This window comes from Oryzias latipes, chromosome 16 (genome assembly GCF_053564925.1).
Source record: "Oryzias latipes strain Hd-rR chromosome 16, Olatipes_Hd-rR_3.1".
Classification (NCBI taxonomy): domain Eukaryota; kingdom Metazoa; phylum Chordata; class Actinopteri; order Beloniformes; family Adrianichthyidae; genus Oryzias; species Oryzias latipes.
In genome coordinates this window covers 12,920,726-12,946,812 of record NC_136252.1, presented here as the reverse complement: position 1 = coordinate 12,946,812, position 26,087 = coordinate 12,920,726, and the positions used below count along the sequence as shown (strand labels likewise).

The 26,087-nt window shown below is 38.4% G+C and overlaps 1 protein-coding gene across 2 annotated transcripts in view; it reads right to left on the bottom strand.

Moving 5' to 3' along the window:
* Positions 1-26,087, bottom strand: part of col14a1a (collagen, type XIV, alpha 1a) — a 173,775-nt gene that overhangs the window by 74,310 nt on the left and 73,378 nt on the right. For both annotated transcript variants that reach the window (XM_078933438.1, XM_078933439.1), the window contains exons 7-23: positions 25,887-26,006; positions 25,521-25,685; positions 25,213-25,377; positions 24,497-24,648; positions 22,585-22,714; positions 22,256-22,401; positions 22,047-22,176; positions 21,788-21,927; positions 21,433-21,559; positions 19,747-19,886; positions 18,165-18,297; positions 17,353-17,385; positions 16,920-17,062; positions 14,433-14,565; positions 10,864-10,986; positions 8,503-8,652; positions 2,993-3,109 (exon numbers count right to left, since the gene is read on the bottom strand). In XM_078933438.1, the coding sequence (XP_078789564.1) occupies positions 2,993-3,109; positions 8,503-8,652; positions 10,864-10,986; positions 14,433-14,565; positions 16,920-17,062; positions 17,353-17,385; positions 18,165-18,297; positions 19,747-19,886; positions 21,433-21,559; positions 21,788-21,927; positions 22,047-22,176; positions 22,256-22,401; positions 22,585-22,714; positions 24,497-24,648; positions 25,213-25,377; positions 25,521-25,685; positions 25,887-26,006 (2,247 nt within the window). The remainder of the gene's footprint in view (positions 1-2,992; positions 3,110-8,502; positions 8,653-10,863; positions 10,987-14,432; positions 14,566-16,919; positions 17,063-17,352; positions 17,386-18,164; positions 18,298-19,746; positions 19,887-21,432; positions 21,560-21,787; positions 21,928-22,046; positions 22,177-22,255; positions 22,402-22,584; positions 22,715-24,496; positions 24,649-25,212; positions 25,378-25,520; positions 25,686-25,886; positions 26,007-26,087) is intronic.

The following is a 26,087-nucleotide window of genomic DNA, read 5'->3' as shown; positions in this document are numbered from 1 at the left end:
TGTTTTTTTGTTTTTTTTTGTCCTTTTGAGTACAATTTCATTTAGTAACAAATACCCTGCACCAGTACCAAGAAGTGAAACATTTTTTTGAAGCTTTGCATCAACCTTGGTTGATACATTTTACATTTTCCTTTCAAAAAAAAAAATTGTTGGTTGTGTTGACTAGCACAAAACTGTAATCTGATTTAAATGCTGAAAATCTCTTTGGGTTAACAAAAAAGAAGGATCAAGGAAAATATGGAGGTATGTGAAGTAATCTGTTTTTGTTAAAAAAATACGCTTCGCTACCTGTGCTTTATATTTCCATGGAACACCCCAATTCTTATTTAAAAAAAGTTCTCTTTTAAAAGGGAAATAAAAACTATATTCGAACAAAAAAAGCTCAAAACTGCTTATGGTCTAAGCAAATGTATGTATTACATTTGACATTATAGTAAAATATTTTGAAAAAAACACAAAATTGGAATTAGTTTATTTCAAAAACAAAATAAGACAAAAATGCATAGATATATCAAACTTAGATAGGATACTTTGTCATAGATTGAAAATAAAAACAGAAAGATGAAGAAATGCACGCATATTCATTCACAAGTACATATATGGGATATTATTTTCTTTATTTTATTTTTATTGTCTTTGTAAAGTAAGAGTGGAACTGAAAATTATTTCTTTGGTCCTTTCAGAATAAGAATTTTTTTGAACTTTTAAGAGGTATCTTAAATTATATTGTGTTTTCGAATATTGTACCTCAAAGTGGTTCATCTTTATATACATTATAATGTAAGCCTCCACAGGCTCCTAGGAGCACTGCAGAAAAGAGTCTGGTAATTAAACAGACTTTTGATTCAGGAAAAACAGTGTGGGATGGGGCCAAATTTTTTAACCTCTGAAGGAACCTTGAGGGTTTCTTGGGAGTTTTCCAAACCAGTCCAGTATTTTGTGGAATTGATCTATGTAAAGATGGTTGGTTAAAGAATAGTGAATGAATGATGGATGGATGACTGAATGGATGGATGATGGATAATGAATGGAAAGAAGGATGATAGATGGAGGGTTGGATGGAAAGAGGATGAGGATGAGGATGAGGAATGGAATGAGGTCGACCCCTCATTGGAAAATTGCATGTTCAATTCCCACCTTGCCCGACCATGTGTTGAAGTGTCCTTGGGCAAGACACCAAACCCCACCTTGCCTCTGGTGGAAGGTTGGCGCCAGTGTTCATCAGCAGAGCCACCATCAGTGTGTGAAAGGATCTGTGACTGTAAACACTTTGGGCTTTTGAGGAAGGTAGAAAACCACTATATAAGTATATGCCATTTACCATGAAGGGTTAGATGGAAGGATGATAGATGGATGGATGGTTCAATGAAAGGGTAATGAATGAATGTTGGATGGAAGAACGATAGATGGATGTTAGATGAAAAGATGATAGATGGAAAGATGATGAATGGATGATTGGATGGAAGTTTGATAGAGGGACAGACGGATGGATGGATGGATGGATGGATGGATGGACAGATGGACGGATGGATGGATGGATGGATGGATAGATGGATAGATGGATGGATGGATGGATGGATAGATGGATGGACAGATGGACGGATGGATGGATGGATGGATGGATGGATGGATGGATGGATGGACGGATGGACAGATGGATGGATGGATGGATGGATTGATGGATAGATGGATGGATGGATGGATGGATGGATGGATGGATGGATGGATGGATGGATGGATGGACGGTCGGACGGATTCAAAATTAATTTATTTTGTCATTGTCATTAATGAACAACAAAATTGCGTTTGGAGCATCAATAATAATCCCAATTATTTAAAATTTAAAAACTATTCACCAAAGAAATACCCAATAAATGAAAAACCAAAGTGTAGCATCGGTACAAAAAAAAAACAGCAAGGACAAAACACAAATTGGATGGATGGATGATCCAGTGAAAGGATGATTGATGGATAGAATGTTACAAAAACCCAGACAATGTATAGACCAAAATTTAAAGTTTTACAAGGTAATATAACAAATAAATAAAGCTCTTTCATTTCAACAAGCAGAAACATCCTCCTCACACTGGGGTCTTCTAGTGCAGTGTTTTTCAATGTGCCGTGAGATATGGTCAGGTGCGCCGTGGGAAATTACCCTTTTTTACTGATCTAAAAACATTTACCATCTCCAGTATATCAGCTCTGTGTTCATCCAAACAGGCCATGATAAAAACACTGAGTAGTTAGGAATATGAAAGATCGTAAAAGACTTTTTCTTTGTGTTTATTTGATTCTATTAAAGACATTTCGATAAGAATGACGGTACTGCGATTTAGCCGCAGCTTCCGCTCTGTTTTTGGAAAAGTTCTGCCCCTTTAACTGTCTCCACCACTAACTTAACTTTTATCATAACTTTTAGAAAAACAAGCTGCAACTTCCAGCTTTTTCTGCCACAATAATCACAAAATGCATGTGAGATTGTGGAGGGATGGTACATCAATACAGACTGTAGAGTTTCTCCTTTTTTCAATTTTTGGATGATGGTGTCCCGCAGGATTTTTGTCAAGGATAAAGTGTGCCTAGACTCAAAAAAGGTTGGAAAACACTGTCTAGAGCAGTGATTCCCAACCCCAGTCCTTGGGCCACACTGTCCTGCTTTTTTTCAATCCAAGCCTGCTCGAACACACCTACCTTCGACGACCGTCATTCTCAGGTTTCTGCAGAGCGTGAAAAGCTGAATCAGGTGTCCATCAGCAAGGCAACGTGGAAAACAAGCAGGACAGTGTTCCCCGAGGACCAGGGTTGGAAAACACTGCTCTGGAGAAACTAAGAATTGACCAGATGGATTTTTTTATTTTTTTTTCCAGAGATGTCTAAAATCCTGTTTTTAAATGTCTCTGTTATCCCACTGTTTCTGTAGAAAAAAAATCATTTTTAGAAGTTTACAGTCTGAGTCAGCTGCAGCAGCATCCAGTCAACAAAACATACTTACTGAGTGTGGACAGTATGGAGACTCTGTACTTTGTCGCAGTGAGAAGAGGCTGCCACTGAACACACAGGCTGTCCGGACGAACCTGGTAGGCGGACAAGCCAGAGACGCTGAGGGACACTGAGGACAAGAGCAAAGCAGCACTTTTATAATCCTGGCAAAACACAAACTATATGTGATTCATTACTGTATAACATCTGCACCTGTCAGAAACTTTGTCATTATATACTTAAAAAGATGCATGATGTTGTGGAGCAATCAGTGGCACCATCTGGTTCCCACGGCTCTAGTTGACAAGCACATTTTATGCTAATATGATAAAAGCTGTCATACACTTTTGCATTTTTAATTTAGAAATTCATTCATGCCACAACCTGACATTAGATCCACCATCATTTAAATTAAAGACAGTGATAGTCTGCATAGTTTAAGTGAACATGATGCCACCAAGGATCGTACCAAAATAAAGTTGGAGCTCAATGTGGGACATCTGATTTTTTTTTTTTTAATTGTATTTATTTATTTTATATAATGTTAGCTCCCTTCATGTTTAATGTTTTAATAATAATAAATCCACCTATTTCTTTTAATCGATTTGTGTCTTTTAACTTGGTAAAATTGTGATGCAGAGAGACTGCATGTTGCACTAAACTCACAAAAAGATACAGTGTTGTTCATACTTTAGGATTTTTTTCTTGTCTTTTTTATCCAGCAGATTTTAGCAAATTTCATTGATATTTATGCTAACATGCTTTGCAGGTGCTTTGTATTAGGTGCTTTGTGGTAGAGAAAGTGCAGACAGGGCATGGAGTATTTCCGACGTAATGTCGAGAACACACTTAAGTTGATGTAAAAATAGAAATTGTGATCATTTTGTTAATTTTTTAACAGATGCGTAACACACAAAAGTTTCTATGATCACTATAAAAAAATTATTTTAACTTAGATGATCACAAATGCGTTAACTTAGGTAATTCTTGGGTCTAAAGTTTAGTTCAAAGTTTCATAATTTTGCATAAAAATCTATAATTTTATCCCTTGAGATCTGCATATACAAGAGAATTTCGGCCCTCCAGGGATCTTTTTATTGGATCAATTCAATTCAGGTCTAATTTTAAAAAAAAACCACTTCTGATGGTATTTTGTTGTTTTTCAAAATATTCATGTGGCTTTTTTTTTTTTTTTTTTTTTTTGGATGATGGAAAAATTCGCAGAAAATGAACCTGAAAATTCCAATGCTGACTATTTCTTTATTCAATTTGTTGTGAATCAGGCGCAGACAAAAAAAATGCAGTTTGAAAAAGAGCTCAATTGTGACATTTGGGGGTTCACAGGCTCCCTGCTCCTAGCTCTCGGTGGCAGGGAGGGAGGGGCGGTGTAGGTACCGTAACCATTCGGCCTGCAATAACCGTACAGGGTTCTTTCGACTGAGGACAACGCCACACTACGGTAGCCCCACTTGGACAAACTACATAGCATCGAGGTCTGCTACATATTTTCATTTCACGTTTCCTTTGTAACCTAAAGTTCTTTTCCCTCATAAGTTGTGTCTGACATTATTCTTTATAGTGTTTATGGAGAGATTTTGCCACAACCCACGTTGTAAAAAGATCTGTGGCTGTTAGAATGAACCTGCTGCTCCACACAAGAGAACCGTGTCTCTGAGCAGAGCAGCTGGAGTCTCTTAGCTTCGTGTTCGCAGGCAGGGAAGGTGCTTTGTTATAGTGTGTGGTCTGGAGAAGGGTTTGGACCGCAGTCCGTTCGGCTGCAATGCACTTAATAATAATAACCATAACAAAAGCACGTTTAGAAGATAATCTCGCTCCATGTCGGAGCTCTGTTTGTTTACAACGGAATATATAGTACATAGTATATAGTAATTTGTCCAGACTAATCACTATCTGACCTACATCAGACCAACAGCCAATCACATAATGTGACGTCAGCACTAGTCGAAGTACCCCGAACGGTTGGTGCAGGCCGAATGGTTATGGTACCTAAAGCGGGAGGGGTGGCTCTGGTCCCACCCATTATTTGTGATGCAACAACTGAACTGAGCTTGCCAAAGTCTCATCTCCATTCTGATGCATCCACTTGCAGACAAATAGATACATTAACATCTTCATTTTCCTTGTCTGAGCTGCCATCTGTCTCCAAATTTATGTGACTGGTTAGCTCCGATATTGCTCGCTATTTTTGTTTCACCGGTAATGTTAGCTTGGGGTTGTGAGGGCTGAAAGCTGGCAAGAGTCTAAACAAAGGCATAACTGGATATCGGGGGAGGGTTACTTCCACGCCAACAGTCCCGACCACAACTGAGAGGCAAATAATCTAATGAACCACTGCCACAAAAATGACAATTCTTTTTTCATTTCGGCCAAAAACGGCATGATCATAATTGAATGACCACTGGGAACACTTTGAAAATAAATCCAAAGATGATTGGAATGTATCTGAATAAACGTTGAAGTTTTTCAGCACCTTATATGTTTTAAGTTTCATCATAAATACAAATACTCAATCTGTGTACTTATTTTGTGCCAATATAAGCGAGTGTTATCATTATAAATACACAAGTATTATTACGTATGGCAACAAACGGAGATGTTTAAAAATTGCAAAACTGAATTTTACACTTAATGTGTCAGAAAACAAGCATATAGGCTTACAAAAACATATTTTTTTTTAGATAAATACATTTTTTTTGTAAAAAAATTTCGATAGAAAAATCAGAACCTTAAAAATTCATAGCATTTTCAAGGAAGTCAAACAATTGTTTTCCAGGTGCCTGTAAGGTTGAAACCAAGATCATGATTCCAGACCATATTGATTTTATCTGGGTAAATTTATTACTTTGATTCAATGGCCCCTGAGCTATCAATAACAAGGCGCTGGTACATGGTGTTTTTAATACATCAGTGCAGAGGTGCCTATTTAACTCTATGCTGCAGTGAAAGCACAGTACCCATGGGAAATATGTTACTACACATTATTAAATTGACATGAGTTAAATATAAATCCCGTCCTCCAGGATCACACGGATATGGACACAATTTCACATGAAACATTGGTGGATTTGATACATTTCAAATTGTAATTGGATTAAAGGTTTCACGCAGTGTGGAGTTTAGAATACAGCCCACATTTTTCACTAAAATGAATGAAAGGTTTGGTCATATTTTTTTGCAACAAAGACGTACTTGTTTTTTTTCGTATGACTGATAAGCGTACTGTGAACATAGAGAGGTGGTAACATAAAGCAGTGGTCCCCAACCTTTTTTAGGCCAGAGACCAGGTTAATGTAAGACAATATTTTCATGAACCGGTCCAAATAGGGACAAAGTTGGGGTTTAAGATTGTTTAATTTCCGCTATCTGAAAAACCTATTTTTCATATTCAAATAATACTACAAAAAAAAAAAAGTTTAAAAAACTGACAAAGATTCAATGAAGAAAAGTTGTTGATTTGTAGAAGTTGTTTCTGATTTGTAAAAAGTTCAACAAAAGCGAAAAACTACAGAGAACTCAACTCAGCCTCAGTTTATCTTTCAGGGCAAAAAGATTGGTCATATTTTGTTCTTGCATAAATCATAATTAACTGTCTATTTTTTTTTTTTACACAGAGAGACATTTTCTGTGCTAAAGTTTCTTACCAAATGTCGGCTGAATTCACCCTTGCTGTTGATAAGTTCATAAATGTGACTTTTACAAGTTTACATAAATCAGCAACTTTGTTTAATTGAATCTTCATTCTGTGTAAAATATTTGCAGCTGGTTAAAAATTTTGACTTTGCGATGAAGATTTTCGCTTTAACGTCAAAGTGGATGCTAACAACCGGACGCCAACTTCAGCTGCGACCAACTTTTAAGATGTGACGGATAAATAGAGCAAATTAAAATGACACAGTCATCGTAAAACTGAAATTTTCTAAATATATTTATAAATATGAATCCACCGTGTCTGCCTCGTCATTATCTGTGTGTGTGAAACATTTGAAAGTCAGTCACAATTGTCTCAACAAATCCTTATTTTGAGGAAGACTCCTCCTTTTGTCTGTAAACAGCAGCTTTATGTTTCTGTGAAGTCAAAGGCTTTTCTAACGTTTGCTCCCCTGGCTCTTGTCTCCCCAAAGAAACTTTCCAAACATGTTTAATTGTTTGGTTTTTATTAGCTTTTTAGCTTTGTGCTACTAACCTAACAGTTAACTTAACTTAAATAGTTGCTAAAAGTCACTTGATGCATTAAGACAGACGGATGTGTTGAACAGAATCCAATAGTTTTCCAAAATAATACTTCCGTCAGTATCAGAAAATAAACTAACATTTTACCGCAGAAGCCTTCCTGACACAACGCTGTGTCTGTGTTTGTCTTGGCCTGGGACCGGCGCAATGAGACATTACCAACAACAATAAGAGACAAAGAGGAAAACAAAGATGTTCGTGTATCTAGTCGTCTATAAGCAGACGCCTACACACGGACAAGAGAAGGGGAGCTTGTGGCTTGCCGTAGTTGCTTCTACATCACACCTACAGGCTTTTTCTGCATTTTTCATCTGCTCCTGATTTACCACAATTTGAATCAAGAAATACTCAGAAAAGCAATTTTAAACATTCTTTTCTTTACACATGTCCTATATTAAGGACATGTGTAGGACATGTGTACTTTTTATTATCCAATAAGAAATACTAAGTCAGTAGATTTTACATGATACTATATTTTGCAGGCAGGATTCCTAACCAGAATACACACTTATGTAAGTGAATTAAATTCAAACATTCATAAATCTAAGGTACACAAACTTGAGCTATTTTTCGTCTTTGTCTTTCTATTTCTCAGTTTGTCAATATGTCTAAAACAGACAGGAACTGCAGTTTACATAAAGCACAATACCAAGTTAATATGGAATGGGAAAGGTCCCCACAAAGGAAAATTAATTTCTCCCCGTCAATCTGTGATTAACTGACTGTCAATGGAAGTAAGAGCACATAGATTGAGCCTGCACTTCCCATGCATTCTGCCCCTGCAGACGTCCCTTTTTGATTTTCAGATTTTTGAATTGCTACATCTACAGCTTCCTCCCAACGTTCACAATAACTTCAAACTTTAGTTTAGGATGCTTTTTATACATTTCAACGGATTCCTGTTTACAATTACACATTAGAAGGTTAGACTCAACCAGCCCTTCACCCATTTTGTTTTTCCATCACTGTAGCAGAGATTATCTAAAAATTACAATTGTAGTAGGTTTAGGGGATGTCATTTGTACTTGGTTTTAAAGTTAGAAGACGTTTCACCTCTTATCCAAGAGGCTTTGTCAATTCTTGGATAAGAGGTGAAACGTCTTCTAACTTTAAAACCAAGTCCAGATGACATCCCCTAAACCTACTACAATGGAACCAACCTGGATGAATGAGAGTCTTCATAGTCATGTTTCTTCTAAAATTACAATGTGATTTTTTTTTCTGCTTTGAGAAATTGGTTGTGTTTTATAAGTCAAATTTAAAAATGCTCACATGTCTTTGCGTTAGCTAGAAGAGGTTCACTTTCTCCTGAAGGGTACAACGCAGACACTTGAACTCTGTACTCGGTACCACTGAGCAGATTGACGAGGAGCACGGAGTTCTTGTCCCCTGCAGCTGTAGTCTCCAAAAGCGGACCTTGAACTACAACACACATGCAAAGAAAGACAACAGAAAGTTAGCCTCCACTCTGTAACAGGTAACTTTTGAAAAATTACACAATTTTTCATTCAAAAAGTTTCTAACAGGGAATAATATCAGATGGATCTGTTCCTCATACCTTGCACTAAAGGAAAAACACAAACCTCTTTAAATGCCCCCATCACTTTTTACGATTCTGTCAAAGATGTCCATCTTGTAAATCCTTTCAGGAATGTGAAAGTATTTTAGAAGAAGCGGTGGCTACTTCCTGTTTAGCTAAGTGCAATACCACTAGAAATGAAATGATAAAGCAGCATTTTTGTCTAATGCAGATGAACATTGTTCACCGTCAGCGGTGTCAGCAACATTTACACTGAAGTGTATAGTTGAATACAAATCTGCAGGCTTCTAGAAGATGACTTTGCAATGTGCATGGCATTACTCATAGCAGTTATAAGACGTACAGACCGGGGATGTTCAAGAATGGGTTAAACGCAGGCTCTTAAACGCTCAAGGTGTTCACACCTGACAAGCAGGGAGGGGCTTCTTCCTTTTTCTACTGGTTACTGTGTCACTGTTGGACAGTAGGAGGAGACTTTGTGTGAAATGTGGACGTTCCCAATATATAAATAAATTGTATTAGATTATTTCCTACTTTTCTTTCCAAGACTGCTGCTAGTTGATGTTCGACATAAACTTCTCCATATTAGCATTGTGTGAGAGATGTGTGTTTAAGGTAATTTAGATTATCAAATTAGTCAAAGTTGATATTTTATCAGCTATTGTATTCATAACTAATAAGTCCAAAGGTTCGGGGTGCTTCCAGAGCTTGTACACTGCAAAAAAAGAATCTGGAGGAAGTAAAAAAAAAAAAGAAAAAAAAAGCGCTTTATTTTTTGTCTTGCAAGAAAAATATTTTCATAAAGAAAGTTTTTAAACACAAAATACTCTTAGCTTGAGCAAATATATCTTAGTGACTAGAATTGTTTTCTTAAAATAAGAATGCTTGGTAAGATCATTTTCTTACCCCATTAGCATTTTTATTTTTCCCGCTTACTTAAAGGAAATCTGCTAATGAGGTAAGAATTATTTTACTTATTTTATAAGGGATCTGTTTTTGTAGGTTTTTTTTCTCAGCTTGGTCAGAACCAAAAAGAACTAGTTTTTATGCAGATGTTGTGGTTTTGTTTGTTGGTTTCACTGGGTTTAACAATTGTAACTAAGTGTGAGCGCAGTGAGCACAGACGAAGAGAAAATCTATTTTTCAAACCTCAGTAGGGTCATGACAAAAATAATAAAGCTCTGACTGTGCAGGACGTATAACACAGAGAGATTATTTTGCTCTCTTATTTTCTCATCAGACAGGTTTTAGAAACAAAGGGTTTCAGAACTGTTCCATAAGCAGGACTCATATGTGGTAAGGAATCTGTCAACATAGGTAGGTTTTTCTTTACCGCAAAGGGGGTCTAAGGGCAGGGATGCCAGTTTAGCTTAGTCAGTTTGTTAGTTCATTTTAGTATTTTCCTATTGAACTCTGTATTCATGATCCTTTTGAGTTTATGTTTCACTATTTCAATTACCAATACGAAGCCCATCGAGACGACTGTTGTTGTGAATTTGGGCTATACAAATAAAATTGAATTGAACACATTCATAAGGACATGTTTAACATGTCTGTTGTGAATTTGAAAGGTCTTAGTCTTGAATAATTCTGAATCAGAGGAATAAAACAAAAAGGATATTAAGTAACGTATTGTTTTTTTTTCTCTGCGACCCGGTACCAAGTGACCCATGGACTGACACTGGCCAGTGGCCCAGTGGCTGGAGACCACTGCTCTAGAAGTTAAGACTTGGATAACAAAGAACTTCTTCGTGGTGGCTAGGCTCACCCATAGGAACCTATAGCTAAGTGAATAGGCCGGTGAGATGGACATTCAGTCAGAAAGCCATCTGAAAATATTGAACCGGGAAGTAAAAAGTGTTTGGAACATGTTGCAAAGAATCCTTGACACAGACCTCAATGGAAAGCCAGACTTCAAAATTCCCCCTACATCTAACTTTCTTTACAACAACAAGCAGGATTTTAGAAATCTAAAAATGTTTGACAATTGTGTTTTGAACCACTTATAATCACTTGTAAAAAAAATTAACCAGAGGTTGTTGTCATGTCATACTGCTAATGCCAGCATTTGTTTTATGTCTGCGTGTATTTACCATGGATGGGCTGGTAGGCAATCCGGTAGCCCACGGTGGGAGAGCGGGGTGAATCCCAGGATACCCTGAATTGATTATACCACTCCTCTGTCACACGAAGATATTTAGGAGATGAGAGCGGCACTGCCAGAGAGGATACGAATCAGACAACATACGAGCTTTCAGCAGTTTAACGTAACAATAAAGGAGGCAGATTAGTGCATGATTGCTTTAGAAAAGAAATTTAGTTCTGCGCTGCACAGGACATAATGACATGTTCAATAGTAACCTTCATTTTTTATGAAATAAAGCCTCCTGCTAAGCAGATTGTAATTAAAACATGTAGATTGTGCCAAAAAAAGGAGACAATTAGATTTAATGAGCATGCAGTGTTCTATGTACCCATTCACATAACTCCAATTGAATCAATTGTTAGTTTATCAGAATTAGTAAATATAGACCCTGTTAAGGAAATCTTGCGCCATAGACTGTTGTAAGATTTTCAGCGACTGTAAAACACAAAATACTCTTAGCTTGAGCAAATATATCTTAGTGACTAGAATTGTTTTCTTAAAATAAGAATGCTTGGTAAGATCATTTTCTTACCCCATTAGCATTTTTATTTTTCCCGCTTACTTAAAGGAAATCTGCTAATGAGGTAAGAATTATTTTACTTATTTTATAAGGGATCTGTTTTTGTAGGTTTTTTTTCTCAGCTTGGTCAGAACCAAAAAGAACTAGTTTTTATGCAGATGTTGTGGTTTTGTTTGTTGGTTTCACTGGGTTTAACAATTGTAACTAAGTGTGAGCGCAGTGAGCACAGACGAAGAGAAAATCTATTTTTCAAACCTCAGTAGGGTCATGACAAAAATAATAAAGCTCTGACTGTGCAGGACGTATAACACAGAGAGATTATTTTGCTCTCTTATTTTCTCATCAGACAGGTTTTAGAAACAAAGGGTTTCAGAACTGTTCCATAAGCAGGACTCATATGTGGTAAGGAATCTGTCAACATAGGTAGGTTTTTCTTTACCGCAAAGGGGGTCTAAGGGCAGGGATGCCAGTTTAGCTTAGTCAGTTTGTTAGTTCATTTTAGTATTTTCCTATTGAACTCTGTATTCATGATCCTTTTGAGTTTATGTTTCACTATTTCAATTACCAATACGAAGCCCATCGAGACGACTGTTGTTGTGAATTTGGGCTATACAAATAAAATTGAATTGAACACATTCATAAGGACATGTTTAACATGTCTGTTGTGAATTTGAAAGGTCTTAGTCTTGAATAATTCTGAATCAGAGGAATAAAACAAAAAGGATATTAAGTAACGTATTGTTTTTTTTTCTCTGCGACCCGGTACCAAGTGACCCATGGACTGACACTGGCCAGTGCCCCCCCCCCCCCCCCCCCCCCCCCCCCCCCCCAGTTTTTCACAAGCGTGAACAATCCTTTCCAACCACAACTGAGGATGTTGAAGCTCTTTTCCTCTTTGGCTTTCTTACATTTGGATGCACTTTCAAAGTGTATCACTTTGAATGCAAAGTAGTATCACTTACACTAAAAAAAACAAGTAATTTTAGTGCCTCATAAAATTACTCAAAACTTAAATCAAACAATAATTGAACTTGTGTTTTATGCCTGGACCCCCATTTTTTGCACTGTTCACAGTAAGTAGACAATTTAATTTGCACTATCCATCCATCCATCCATCTTCCTCCGCTTATCCGGGACCGGGTCGCGGGGGCAGCAGACTGAGCAGAGATGCCCAGACTTCCCTCACCCCAGCCACTTCCTCCAGCTCCTCTGGGGGGACCCCGAGACGTTCCCAGGCCAGCCGAGAGACGTAGTCTCTCCAGCGTGTCCTAGGTCTTCCCCGGGGCCTCCGCCCAGTGGGACATGCCCGGAACACCTCTCCAGGGAGGCGTCCAGGAGGCATCCGAACTAGATGCCCGAGCCACCTCAACTGGCTCCTTTCGATGTGGAGGAGAAGCGGTTCTACTCCGAGCTCTCCGCGGGTGACCGAGCTACTCACCCTATCTCTAAGGGAGCGCCCAGCCACCCTGCGGAGGAAGCTCATTTCAGCCGCTTGTATTCTGGACCTTGTTCTTTCGGTCATGACCCATAGCTCATGACCATAGGTGAGTACTGGAACGTAGATCGACCGGTAAATTGAGAGCTTTGCTTTTCGGCTCAGCTCTCTCTTCACCACGACGGACCGATAGAGCGACCGCATAACTACGGACGCTGCTCCGATCCGCCTGTCAATCTCACGCTCCGATCTTCCCTCACTCGTGAACAAGACCCCAAGGTATTTAAACTCCTCCACCTGGGGCAGGGACACTCCACCGACCGAGAGATGGCAAACTACCTTTCTCCGGTCAAGGACCATGGCCTCAGATTTAGCGGTGCTGACCCTCATCCCAGCCGCTTCACACTCGGCCGCAAACCGCCCCAATGCACGCTGGAGGTCCCGGTTCGATGAAGCCAACAGGACAACATCATCTGCAAAAAGCAGAGAGGAAATCCTGTGGTCCCCAAACCAGATCCCTTCCGGCCCCTGGCTGCGCCTAGAAATTCTGTCCATAAAAACTATGAACAGAACCGGTGATAGAGGGCAGCCCTGCCGGAGTCCAACGTGGACCGGGAACAGGTCTGACTTACTGCCGGCTATGCGGACCAAGCTCCTACTCCGGTCATACAGAGACCGGACAGCCCTCAGTAAGGCTCCCCGGACCCCATACTCCCAGAGCACCCCCCACAGGATGCCACGGGGGACGCGGTCGAACGCCTTCTCCAAATCCACAAAACACATATGGACTGGATGAGCGAACTCCCACAAACCCTCCAGCACCCTAGATAGGGTGTAGAGCTGGTCCACTGTTCCACGACCAGGACGGAAACCGCACTGTTGTTCCTGAATCCGAGGTTCGACTATCGGACGGACTCTCCTCTCCAGTACCCTGGCATAGACTTTCCCAGGGAGGCTGAGGAGTGTAATTCCCCTATGGTTGGAACACACCCTCCGGTCCCCCTTCTTAAAGAGGGGAACCACCACCCCTGTCTGCCAGTCCAGTGGTACGGTTCCCAACCGCCACGCGATGCTGCAGAGACGTGTCAGCCAAGACACTCCCACAGCATCCAGAGACTTGAGGTGCTCAGGGCGGACTTCATCATAATTTGCACTATATTTAGCGGAAATGATCTCCTCTGAAACTATGACGCATCTAATCTGACATCTATTTGCAAATAGGAAAGAAACACGCCTGCTCATAAGAGGCAATCAAGAAATTAGTTCAGAAAAAGGAATTGCCGCACAACACCATAGTTGAATCATTTTAGTAATCAAGGAGCCCTTTTTACGATGAGCAGCCCTCATTACCACAACTAGAATAACATCAGTATTTCTCATTACTTTAATAAATCCTAAACATAAATTTGCATGACATTAAAGTGATGTAAATTAGCATTCTGCTCAATTCAATGAGGCTGAATTGCTTCTGCTTGTGTCACGTCTCTGGAGCTGCCATCGTTTAATACAGTAAAAAGCTTTTGTTTTTGTTTTGTGTGCATGTGTGCATCATGGGACTCACATGTGGATCCCAGTGCAGAGACACTAATGCTGCTGTCTCCATCCCTGTACACCGGTGTGAGTGTTACTCTGTACTGCGTGTCTGGTTGTAAAGATTCCAGCTTCACAGCCGTCTCACTGCCATCAACCAACACCTGAAAACACACAAAAAACAAGTCTTTGGACAGCTGTAATTCCATTACAGATTTGTTTTTAATAATATCCAGATTTGAAATTTGAACTGCCCAACCCATACCATTCTCTTGTACTTCATAGTCCAAAACTAAAAATTGCATTTCTAACTATGACCAATTCAAAGTCACTATAAGACTTACTCTCCCTTAGTAACGGATAATTACATCAAATGGGGTCCTGACAATAAAATACATTTGTTACTTCAAGGAAAAATTAAGTATTGGCATGAAAGAGGCAATAGGCTACAAATTATGTAACCTTTCATATTTTCTGCATTTTCATTAAAATGCAGCCCGTTATATGTGGATTAACTCTGGTTGTTCTTACTAATGTTGATGCGATTTTGAGAGGTGAACGGCGATCTGTCAAAATATCTGACTGTGGGCTGAGAGGGCTGACCATGTTCCATGTTGGGTCTGGCCTGCTGAATGACATCAGAGATGCATTATTCTCTTTTCTTTTAATCTGCCGTTGGGGTCGAGACCCGCATAGAGGGTGACATTTTATTGCACCCTTCTGTAGTCTGTGCCCCAATCTGAACCCTCTTAAAAGTCCCTGTCAGATAGATGAGAAGACAGTCTTCCCTTTCTTCATCGCTGCTCATCGTTTGCCGTCTCACTGATTTTTTTTCTTGCGTCTATGCTACTTTTCAATCTCCTCTGTCTCGTGTCTGCTGTACAGAAACGCACAGTTCTTCGTATCTACAGAAATCTTTGATGGCGATCAGATCTTTGTTTTCATTCTAAGATCATGGATGATTTCCTCCATGAAGTTTTGAACTCTCAGATTTTAAACAAGTTCTGAAATAAAAACTCAAAAATGTTCGGTTTGAAAATATATATATTCATTTTCAATCAAAATTAAAGCAAGTTTTTGTCCGGTTTCCATGTTATTTCTGTCTCTCATAAGGTGGATTACCCAAACACTTAGCATCTGCTCCTGGTTCAGCCCTTCCATCGAAATTTTAGATCCCTTTGTGGCCCACGAGTGGAGAAGGTTGCCCACCCCTGGTTTAGCTTCATGAGCTTCACTTGTAATTTGTCGGCCTTAGACATGACATGTTGTTCACCATTTGGTGCATCCCACCAATGGTCACCACAGCAAATCAGCTTCCAGTAGCTGCTTTTCCATTGACTATGAAATTTCTTAATTGGATTTACAATAATAAATTTGCCACATGGATTTATTGAAAAAAAGTTTTAGTGCTTGGAGGAGGCGATTTTTAAAATTGACACATTTTGCAACGGGTACATAGTAAGGTAAATGCGCGAAGGGGCTGAAGGACCCACACTGGATGGAGCTCATCGCTGTCCCGTGGAACTGAACCCTGATTTCCTTTGCGCCAGTCCTGCCCCTAAACAAACGAGCCGTCCAGCCGCTGCCTTTGTCATGACATACTGTAAGTTTGAAAACAGACCATTGATCATAATCTGATGTACCCTATGAAGAAAATATGGTAAAGGGATATGAATAAATGGTCATGGGAAGCATTGTGACATGCTAAGGAATTTTAAATGAGAGTATTTGAATCATATGATTACACATTGGATTCTCACATTGTCAAACTACAAATTTAAAGATATTTTCTTCCTAGTCCAGCTTTTTAATTTCTAAACTTTTACAAACATGACAGCGAGGAACAAAAGAACCAGTAAAGGACTAACTTTTTTAAAATTATTATGTGGTTTAGCATTAGTTTCTTGTACCACTTATTTTTTCTTTTTTTGTCTACTCATTTTTTTGCCACCCTGCATCTCTGCACCCAGTGAGGTAAATGGCTACTGAAAAGATAATGGAATGTCTTCTGGGTAAGCCTGGCCTCTCCATTTTCTGTGGCCCCGTCAACAGATTGGGAAATTAAAACACGGTGAGAGGAAAAAAAAAACTGGAGCTGCAGAGAGGATCCAAGGGAGAAACAGAGAGAGTGACAGCAGGGGAAGGGTGGCGAGGCCGATTATGCCCATGTGTGTCTGTGTTCAGTGTAAATTAGTTATCAGGGTCAGTGTGTGGCACTGAGCCAAAGGGCTCCGAGGAGGCCGAGAGGAATTGAGAGGCGGAAGCTGAGAGGACTGCCACTAAAAGTGTAATCAGTTTTCTGACTGTGTCATCCAAGTAGCTGGGGGTATCAAATATTAATGAAATTCTTCAGAAAAAAATTGTGTTTTGAGAACTACAATATCCATAGGCTTGAGAGAAGAAGACCTGTTTCAAGAATATAAGACTACACTTCAAGGGCCTTCATTAATCAAATACTAAACGATGAACTGCATTTGAATCTGCACATGTGCTCTTAATTGATCCTACCCGGGCTTACCAAGTCCTCTCCGTGCTCACTGCTAAGGCTGGCATAGGAAATCCTGTAGCTCTCCACGTTTACGTCTCCTGGCTCCCATGTCGCTGTTAGGCTCTGGGTGGTTTCCTCAGACAGATAAAAGGTTTTGACAGAATGACGAACCGCTGGGACACAGAAGACAGTGGTTACGATAGCTACAATTCAGTTCTGTTTGACAACACCAGCTATAATCTACTGTCTTCTATATTTTCACAACATGAAGACAAACCTTGAAACTTTTTAAAGACCCCCTCTAATAGAAAAGTTGTGTTTTTTTTTTTTTAACGTTTAACGCATTTTCGGGGCGTTTTTATGACGCCCCGAGAACACCCTTGAGGTCAGGTGAATGCAGTTTTTTTTAACATGTGATCTGAAATTTTGCAGTTTTACAGGGTAACAATAAGGCACTTTTCACCTGTAGTTGTGGGAGCAATTGTTGTCTTGGCCGCTGGGGAAATACAGAGAACATAAATCAGATTATCAGACACAACCTTGGCTAAACAATCCAATAAAGCAAGCCAATTAGAGAGAAGTATGGGAACGGTCTTTGTTAATAAAATGCATAGCTTGTGATAAAGGTCATGACAAAAAGATACATATAATTATCTTAAAGGGCTTATATCATGCTTTTCCTAATCATTTCAGAGTAAACTATATATATATATATATATATATATATATATATATATATATATATATATATATATATATATACACATACATACATATATATACATGAGGTCACCCTAGAGCCGGCCTTGACAGAGTGTTTGTGTTTCGCCCACAAAAACAAACAACATCTGAACTTTTGTAAAGTCGGATGTGCATATTGTGCATATGAAAGCTCCATGGAGGAAGTGTGTTTGTGTGTGTGTGTGTGTGTGTGTGTGTGTGTGTGTGTCTGTGTGTGTGTGTTAGCCTGAGGGCGGGGCTGGCAGCACAGACTCTACATGGAAGGGGCTGTTCCTCACTTTGTGATGTCACAATATGAGAACCCAACTGTTTTCGTAGATTGGGAGGGGCTGGTGCTCAGGGAGCAGTTTTTAGTGGAATACTCAGAAATGCATGAAGGGATCAAAATACTGCTTTAGGGTTTCTTTTCGTGAGGAATTGACATTACACTTAAAAGCTCAAAAAAATAATTTTACATGATATAGGCCCTTTAAAATTCACCAACATGGGTAACAAAATATATTCACCAAAGTATCCAGTCGGGTTGTTACCTACATGTGGTCTCTGTGACAGAGACGGTGTCACTCTCAGTTTCATCTTTTAATATTGCGGTCAGCATGACTTCATACTCAGTAGAGTGACTAAGACCAGTCAAGATGTATCTGTTTTCGCTTCCACTCAAAAAAACCTGAAGCACAGAGAAAAAACTGATGCAGAAAACTCTGGATATGTTCTCTTTGCATCTGTACAATCTCTCTAGAAGAGAGAAAGCAACAATAGTATGATTTTTACTCCCAAAAGATTATTTTGCAATGTTCTGCTTTTAAATACAGTTAAACCATACAGTTCAATAAATACAATGCATTTTGGCTAAAATATGGTTTTCTGGATTTAAAAAACTCTATTATAGTGGATGGAAACAAAAGCTTTACTAATGGATCTGGACTCAAACCAAATAAAAAGTTTCATATCTTTTCTTTTAGCTCAGATTTCTTTCAGTCTGATATCCTGTGTTTTGTTGTTAAAATATGAACCAGTTCTACAAACCAAACCAAACCTTACAAATTTCACAAATCATAACAGATGGAATGTTGCAAAAACAATAAATATGATTACCATTCATAAATTTATAGCAGAAAATGTTGTAAATAATAAAAAAAAGTACTTTTTACAAGAAACTATTTAAATATGTGAGAGAAAATAATAAAATCCAGTAATTTTAGGACTCAATAGTAATATAAATCACTATATAGGTTGAGCTGCTGAGCTAAAAGTGAGATTCCTGTTGAATATATCTGGTTTCAAGCATCAGTTTAATAGTTATACTTTTTTTTTCATGTGTAAAAAAAAAAATCAAACCACAGAGTAAATGCAAAGAGGTCATCAAAAGTACGACTTCCACAGAGGGCAATCTATTTTCTAAATGGATTTTAGAAGATTCAATAACCAGAATATGTGGTGACATTTGTTTCTTTTATGGGCTCTATAGCTACAGCCCACATACATTTGATCAATGAGACCATTTGTTTGCCCTAAATCGGGCGTGTCTTCAGTGAGCCATTGTCACCTTTTTATTTTTCAGCTAATTTTAATCAGAATATTTCACTTGCTATGCATCATTTCTTTATAAATAAAGTTTAAATTATACAAGGGTGTGCACGCACATACATGTGTCATTCTCTCATTCATCACATGTAGTTCCCCTCAAAACCCCCAGTGTTTTTTTCCCCTGCTCAGACCAATGAGAAAACTGCATAAACAGGCTCAAGCCCCCACCCTACACATTTGCAGCTTACTGGCACCTTAAAATCATAACAATAGAGCACCTAAGCTGTTCATTTCTGGATTTATTCCATATTTTCCAAACTCTGCCAAACCAGGGATTTTACCAGTGGCTCTTTAAAGTTGGGTCTTACTGGCTTTTTATGTAAACCTTTTTGTAACCTATGATACATTCATCAAAGACTACTTAGGTTTTAGGATCCAAGTTTGCTAGTAACATTACTGAAATCATGCACGTTTAGGTCTAAATGGACTCCTCTGCTTTCAAAACATGGATTTTTTTCAAAAGTTGACGGTTTTTGTATCTGTGGGGAAGTAAGACCGTGGTTTTCTAACATCTGTCAGCTGCACTGACCTCCTTTGTGTCGGCACCTGTGATGGGAGCCCAGGAGAGTCTGTAGAGAACAATGTCATCGGCTGAATGACCCCAGCTGACCTTGAAGCTGTCAGCGTGAACATCACTGGAGCGCAGATTAAGAGGACCAGGCACTGGAGCTGAAAGACACGGAAACACTTCTCTAAGCCTGTTTTTATAGTTATTTTTATTATGGGTGATTCAATACTTACAGCATAATTTTTACATAAGCTAATAAATATGTATTTTATTTGTGTTTTTAGGAAAACCTAGCATTGATTTCATAAATATACAAGGCATACAATTTAACAGAATTGTTAGGATGTGAAAAATAATCAACATGGTTTATTGTTATTATTATTGCCCTCCTACAGACATAGCTTTTAGTATCGACTCATAACCATGCTGGACTGTTCAAAGAAAAAAACATTTTTTTGGGATCAATATCTGTTAGTGTGACAGAGTACTATCACGTTCTGATGTGACGGGCTTTTATCCTGTGCTGCAAATGAGGATGGCGGATTGCCAAAAACTTCCACTGCTGAAGGAGACATAGGTGGAAAAACCACCACTGGGCTCTCAAAGAAATGTCTTCAGATAATGCTGGGATTTTTGGTAAACTTCAAGAAAATTATTCACAGGGAAGTTGGTGGTTGAAATATTTAATTGTCTTGAATCCAAGTTTGAGCACACTAACAGACTATGAAGACATATCTGAAAGTATTTTGTGTTTTTGCAAATTTGACATTTTAAAGCTGTCTTGACACCAAGAGTTCAAAACTACAAACTATAGAAAAAGGTTCATTTAGAAAAGTCAGTCAGCTGTTGAGAAACAATAAAACCCTTAAGAATTATGGAGAATAATACTGTGACTGACTAACTGACTATAGTGGTCCCCAAACCTTTTCAAACCTTTTCAGGTTTTATGTCAGGAAATATTATCTTGGACCGGTCCGAACGGTGCTGAAGTTGGGGTGCAATCTTTTTTAGTTTCCCGTTTTCTGAAAACCTATTTTTCACATTAAAAATGACACTACAAGAAATTGTGTTTAAAAATAAAAAAATTGTTTTTTTTTGTAGATGATGAAGATTCGGTGAAGAAAAAAATTTGATTTGTAGAAGTTGTTTCTGATTTGTAAAAAAAAAAAAAAAAAAAAAACTTGCTACACAATGCTATAATTTGCTATAATATGACAGCATTTACTGTTCAGAACTGTTTCCTTTTAGTGATTCGTGAATATGCATTTGTTTTGTTTATAATGAACATGTACTTCAGTTTGTCAAAAGAATCTTTAGATTTTCTAGTTACCTTTGACCCTTGAATAATCCATAAAATAACATTCTGTTTATATTGAAAATGAAATATATCTGAATGTTAACAGTTCTGAATTTAGGACTTCAAAATCCTTATAATCAACAAGAAAACTGGAAAATACATCGGTTTACAGTATTAACTATCAAAAACGTAACTATCACTAAACAGAAATTTGAGATTATTACATAGTAATATTGATAAAAACAACAATTCTAGCACATTAGATTACAGATTCACCTCAGGAGTAAACATATATTAATTTTAAACAAACTAAAATGGTAGTAAAGAAAATGGCTGGAAGTGTGAAGCAAATTTGTCAAATAAACATATTTGTGTATTTATGTTTAAGACAGTTATGGTTATAGTTTTACTGGTGGTGAAGCTGTCGGTGAGCGCCATGGACTGCCCTTCATCGTACAGAGCAAAGACGGCCACAGAATACTCTGTGAGAGATGCCAGCTCCTGCAGGTCATACGAGGTCACCGGACCCAGGTCTACCTGCAGAACCCACAACAATATGATAGAAAAGAAGCAGGAAACACTTTTTTTCTGTTTCTAATTGTATAACTAAAAACCGTTTAGTTTGGAGGTCATTTGAATATTGTTTTTCTATGGTCAATGTAACTTTTTCTTTTTGCTAATCTTCATTTCAGATGTCCTTTCACTTCAGCAAATATACCTTAAAGGGGAAAATAAAAATTATTCAAAACTTGTTGTTGTACTGACTTCATTTGTGGTTAGTCCTTCTGTTTTGACCAGAATAATGCGGTAGCCCCTGACTCCGCTGGGTGCCGGGTCCCAGCTGATGTGGGCAGAGTTGTGAGTGATGTCAGCAAACTGGAGGTTCCTGGGAGGTTTCAGTGGCGCTGAAGGTCGTGACAAGTGGATCGTGATGTATGTTTTACATTTTCATCGAGCTTTGACATTTATTTTAAGAGTAAAGTCGTTCAAATCTAATTTTTTATTCTGAATTAAAGTTGCTTACATGTGGTTCCCTGGGCTGTTGCGGGCTCACTGGCCTCATCTCCATACATGGCATAGACAGTGACAACGTATTCCGTGTCGGGGATCAGCCCGTCCAACTCCAGCATTGTCACAGCATCCGACACCTTGATCTTAAAGCAAAAAGGGAACATTTGCAGTCTGACTTTACTGACTTTAGAATATGACCACTGAAATATTGCATGGAAATACCTCCTTCTCATCCAAGCCTACGTCAGCTGCAATAGGAGCATAAAGCAGCATGTAACCCGTGACTCCGTCAATGCTGTCCCACCCAACTTCTATGGTGCTGTGAGTCACATCAAACAGCTGAAGGCCGGTGACCGACGGTAGGGCGACTACACAGACAGACGCACAATGCAGATTTACAAACATATTTCAAGGATACATTAGAGTTAGACATCTCTCTAACAATGTTTATTTCATGTTCAGAAATAAAAAGTTGAAGCTATTCTTTTCAGTTCTCTTAATGCGTAAATCAAGCCTTCAGGTGGAAGAGACAAGAACACTTCTGCACTTACGGGTCTTTTCCAATCCTCTCAGAGCTTCGCTCGCCGTGTTTGAGTACACAGCAAACACAGCAAGCTGGTACTCGGTGGAGGAGCGGAGATGCTGTAACACCACCGACGTCTCACTGCCAGCCACTACAGTCTGGGGTGGAGGATATGTTGGAAGTGGAACATTTTTAAAAAACGTGCAACTAAAAAAATGTACAAAAATAACAGAAATGTAATAAGTAAGAGAGTAAATCAGATTAGAGGGAAAAGAAAAGAGATTAGAGAGAAAAGACGCCAAAATCAAAAAATGGGATCAAACAATTTTCTTTTTTATCACAATCTAAAAAAATGTTCTGATACAGAAGGTTGACAGTTTTGATAAAAAGTCAAAAACTGTAAAGGCCTAAACACATAATCTCATGAACATGTCCCCCTGCTAACTGATGCTTTAATTGCAATTGAGCAGGTATTAATAATATTATACAATCTATTATAATATAATAGCAATAATAACAACCTTACCAAACCAACGGGTTTTTTTTTGTTTGTTTTTTAATCCAGTGATGAAAGTTGGTTAAGGAAAAATTCCCTGAACTTTTCTTTGAGCGATATGGCGGGCACAGAGCGAAATTTTGGAAAAATACGTGGTCTTAGATGCATTCTGGCAGCTAGTTATTCACTTCTTTATCAAGAAACTAAGACTAATTGGAGCATCATGATTTGTCATTCAAACCCCTAGTTTGACTCTCCATTAAGGACTTGCTGGTCCCAAAAAAGAATTTGGAAAATTGCTCAAAGTAACACAATCCTACAATCTACGCTTTTCCTTAAAGCTGCAAAACATACAATTGCTAAAATATAGTAACATCAAAGCCCTAAATGGCAAAAAGAACACCACTAACTATGATATTCTATGAAAATACCTCAGTTATTTATACATTATTTCTGCTTTAGAAATGACTGATGTACAACATCCACTTGCACTGTTTTCTCAAACTATAATTACATCAAAATATGGGATCTGCTTTAAACTATAATTCTATAACATAATACATCAATTCTTTAACACCAATACTAAGTAATCTGGGAAATATCAAAACAAACATACAAACTAAACTAAACATTGTAAACATTATTTTTTAAGGGAGTGCGGGTCCAAACCATCAAATACTTATAATTAATGTCAACTATACTGAACTAAATCATGGTAATTAGGAAATACAAATAAATTAGATAAAGAAATGTATTCAAAATAAAAACTGAAACTCAAAACTAAAATTGAAATTATTTCAAAATGTGGTTTTGAGATTATTTTACACAAAAAAGTATTTGACCTACACTACCTTAAAAATCTTTTTTTTCCAGCCAAGACCACTTCAATTTGTTTTTTATCGTCTTCTCACAACTGAGGTCGTGACCACGCTCAATAATGACGATGCCTGCCATTATTTTAACACAAATTTGATCGCAAACTCTTCAGATGTGTTTGTGAAAGTTTAGCGTGGGTCCGCCAGTTTTGGTCTCTAGGGAAGCGAGTCACGCTAACCACGTGGTGCAGACAGAGCCAATCAGACCCGTCGACGCATCCGAAAGCAACTAAAACGTCCCGTCATTGGTCAATTAGGCCGGGAAGACGAGAGATGGCCACGACCATAGAGGAAGCGATCTGCGGAGAAATATAGAAAATAAAGCTAAAATTAGCTGATTTCACACCATTTTTTAATCCGGAAAGCGATTTGTCCGTAGAGATCAGGTCTTTATTTCCCGGAAAGTACGTTCGGTTTGCTCAAAAACCCGGATTTCCGGGAATTCCCGGAAGACTTTCATCACTGTTAATCATTATTAACTTATTCATCCAAAGGTTTGTATTTCCTGTTCCATCAAAGGAAGAAATATATATTTTATTTTTGCATGTTTCTGTTTTCCCAGCGTTTACCTCTTGTGGCTCTCCTCCTTGAGCTGGAGCATAAACCACACGATATCTGTGAACATTTCCAGGCGCAGGACTCCACGACGCCCGAAAGCTGTGGGCGGTGACGTCCGATGTCACCAAGTTTAGGGGCGTTCCCGTTTTGTTTGGGAGCACTTCTAAGATGAAAAAAGGACAAGAGAAAGTTATGCAGACGGAACGGATCCCATCCTTCACCCCAACTCCAAGAAAGGAACAGTTCCGCATTCAAGACCCGAGCAAATATGATCAGACATTAAACTGGAGTTATTGCACCTCTTCAAAGCCAACTTTTCTTTATTGATTTTCCATCTTGCATTTTTATGCTCCCGGTAATGAATATGTGCTCGAGATTAGGGTTAAGAAAAAAACGGGAAAAGTTTTTCCATGAAACTTCCATTTTGAACAGATATTTTCACATTAATTTTACAAATTGAAACAAAAACTTTACATTTGTATTGAAATACATAAAGTGTAAAGAGCAATAAACTAAACAGCTTTATTATTGTGGTTTTCCTTAATCAAAACAGTTAAACTCATTAGAATGTGCACCATTCATTGCACTGTCTACTAAATTCAGATGTGTTTTGTCTTTTTCATTTAAAATAAATGGATTTGCAGTGTGGACAACTTTCATGAGAGCACACAGAAATTCCATTCAGAGGTATATGAGGTTTCCTGTTTCATCTCTTTCGTTTCCTTACTCAGCTTGATGTCTTTTTCTTGCTGCTCGACTTGTTCACACACGACTTTAGTGAGTCCCTCCACTATTGAGCTCATAATGTTGAAGTCAGCCACATTGTAGACATGAGTGGCGTCTGGTTCTGAAGCGATGGAGCGCAGTTCATTTTCATCCGCATTCTTCACACCTGCAAAGATAATCATGAAGGCTAACTGTTGACTGAAAAACACACCACATGAATCAGGAATCAGCAACAAATACACAAGCAAAATACATCAGTGCACTGAGTCTAGTGCAAGGTGACCGAGATGGGGATTAGCGTGCCCTCACCAATAGCAAACAGCTCCACTCCAGCCTCCTGCAGTCTCTCTGCTGGTGGAATGACATTGTCCTGGGACTTCCCATCTGTGATGAGGATCCCAATCTTTGGTACGTCTTCCCGAGCGCCAAATTCAGGCTTGAAACAATTCTCCAAGATAAAAGTCAGTGCAAGTCCTGTGGCAAGCATTGGAAGGGCAGACAGAGGAAGATTAAGAGGGACGATACACAGAAAAGAGGACATTGAAAAGCAATAAAAGTAAAAAAATATATATATTGATATCACAAAAAAAAAGCCTTTTTTACAAAACATACTGAATAAAAACTAAACTCTCAGAGTAACTTATGACAAGACAAAATATAACCTATTTTCACAACCTGTAAGGGTGTTTCCACCCTTGTAGGGCATGTTTTTGATGGCATCAATGACCGCATCCTTAGTGTGGTATGTATTTAGGTGCCACTCTATCCTGGGATCCCCACTATACTGTGCCAGGCCTGAAAAGGGAACATATACATAAACATTTTTATTTTCTTTATTTTTTTGCATAAAAACTGTCCAGACACAGTTTGTGGACA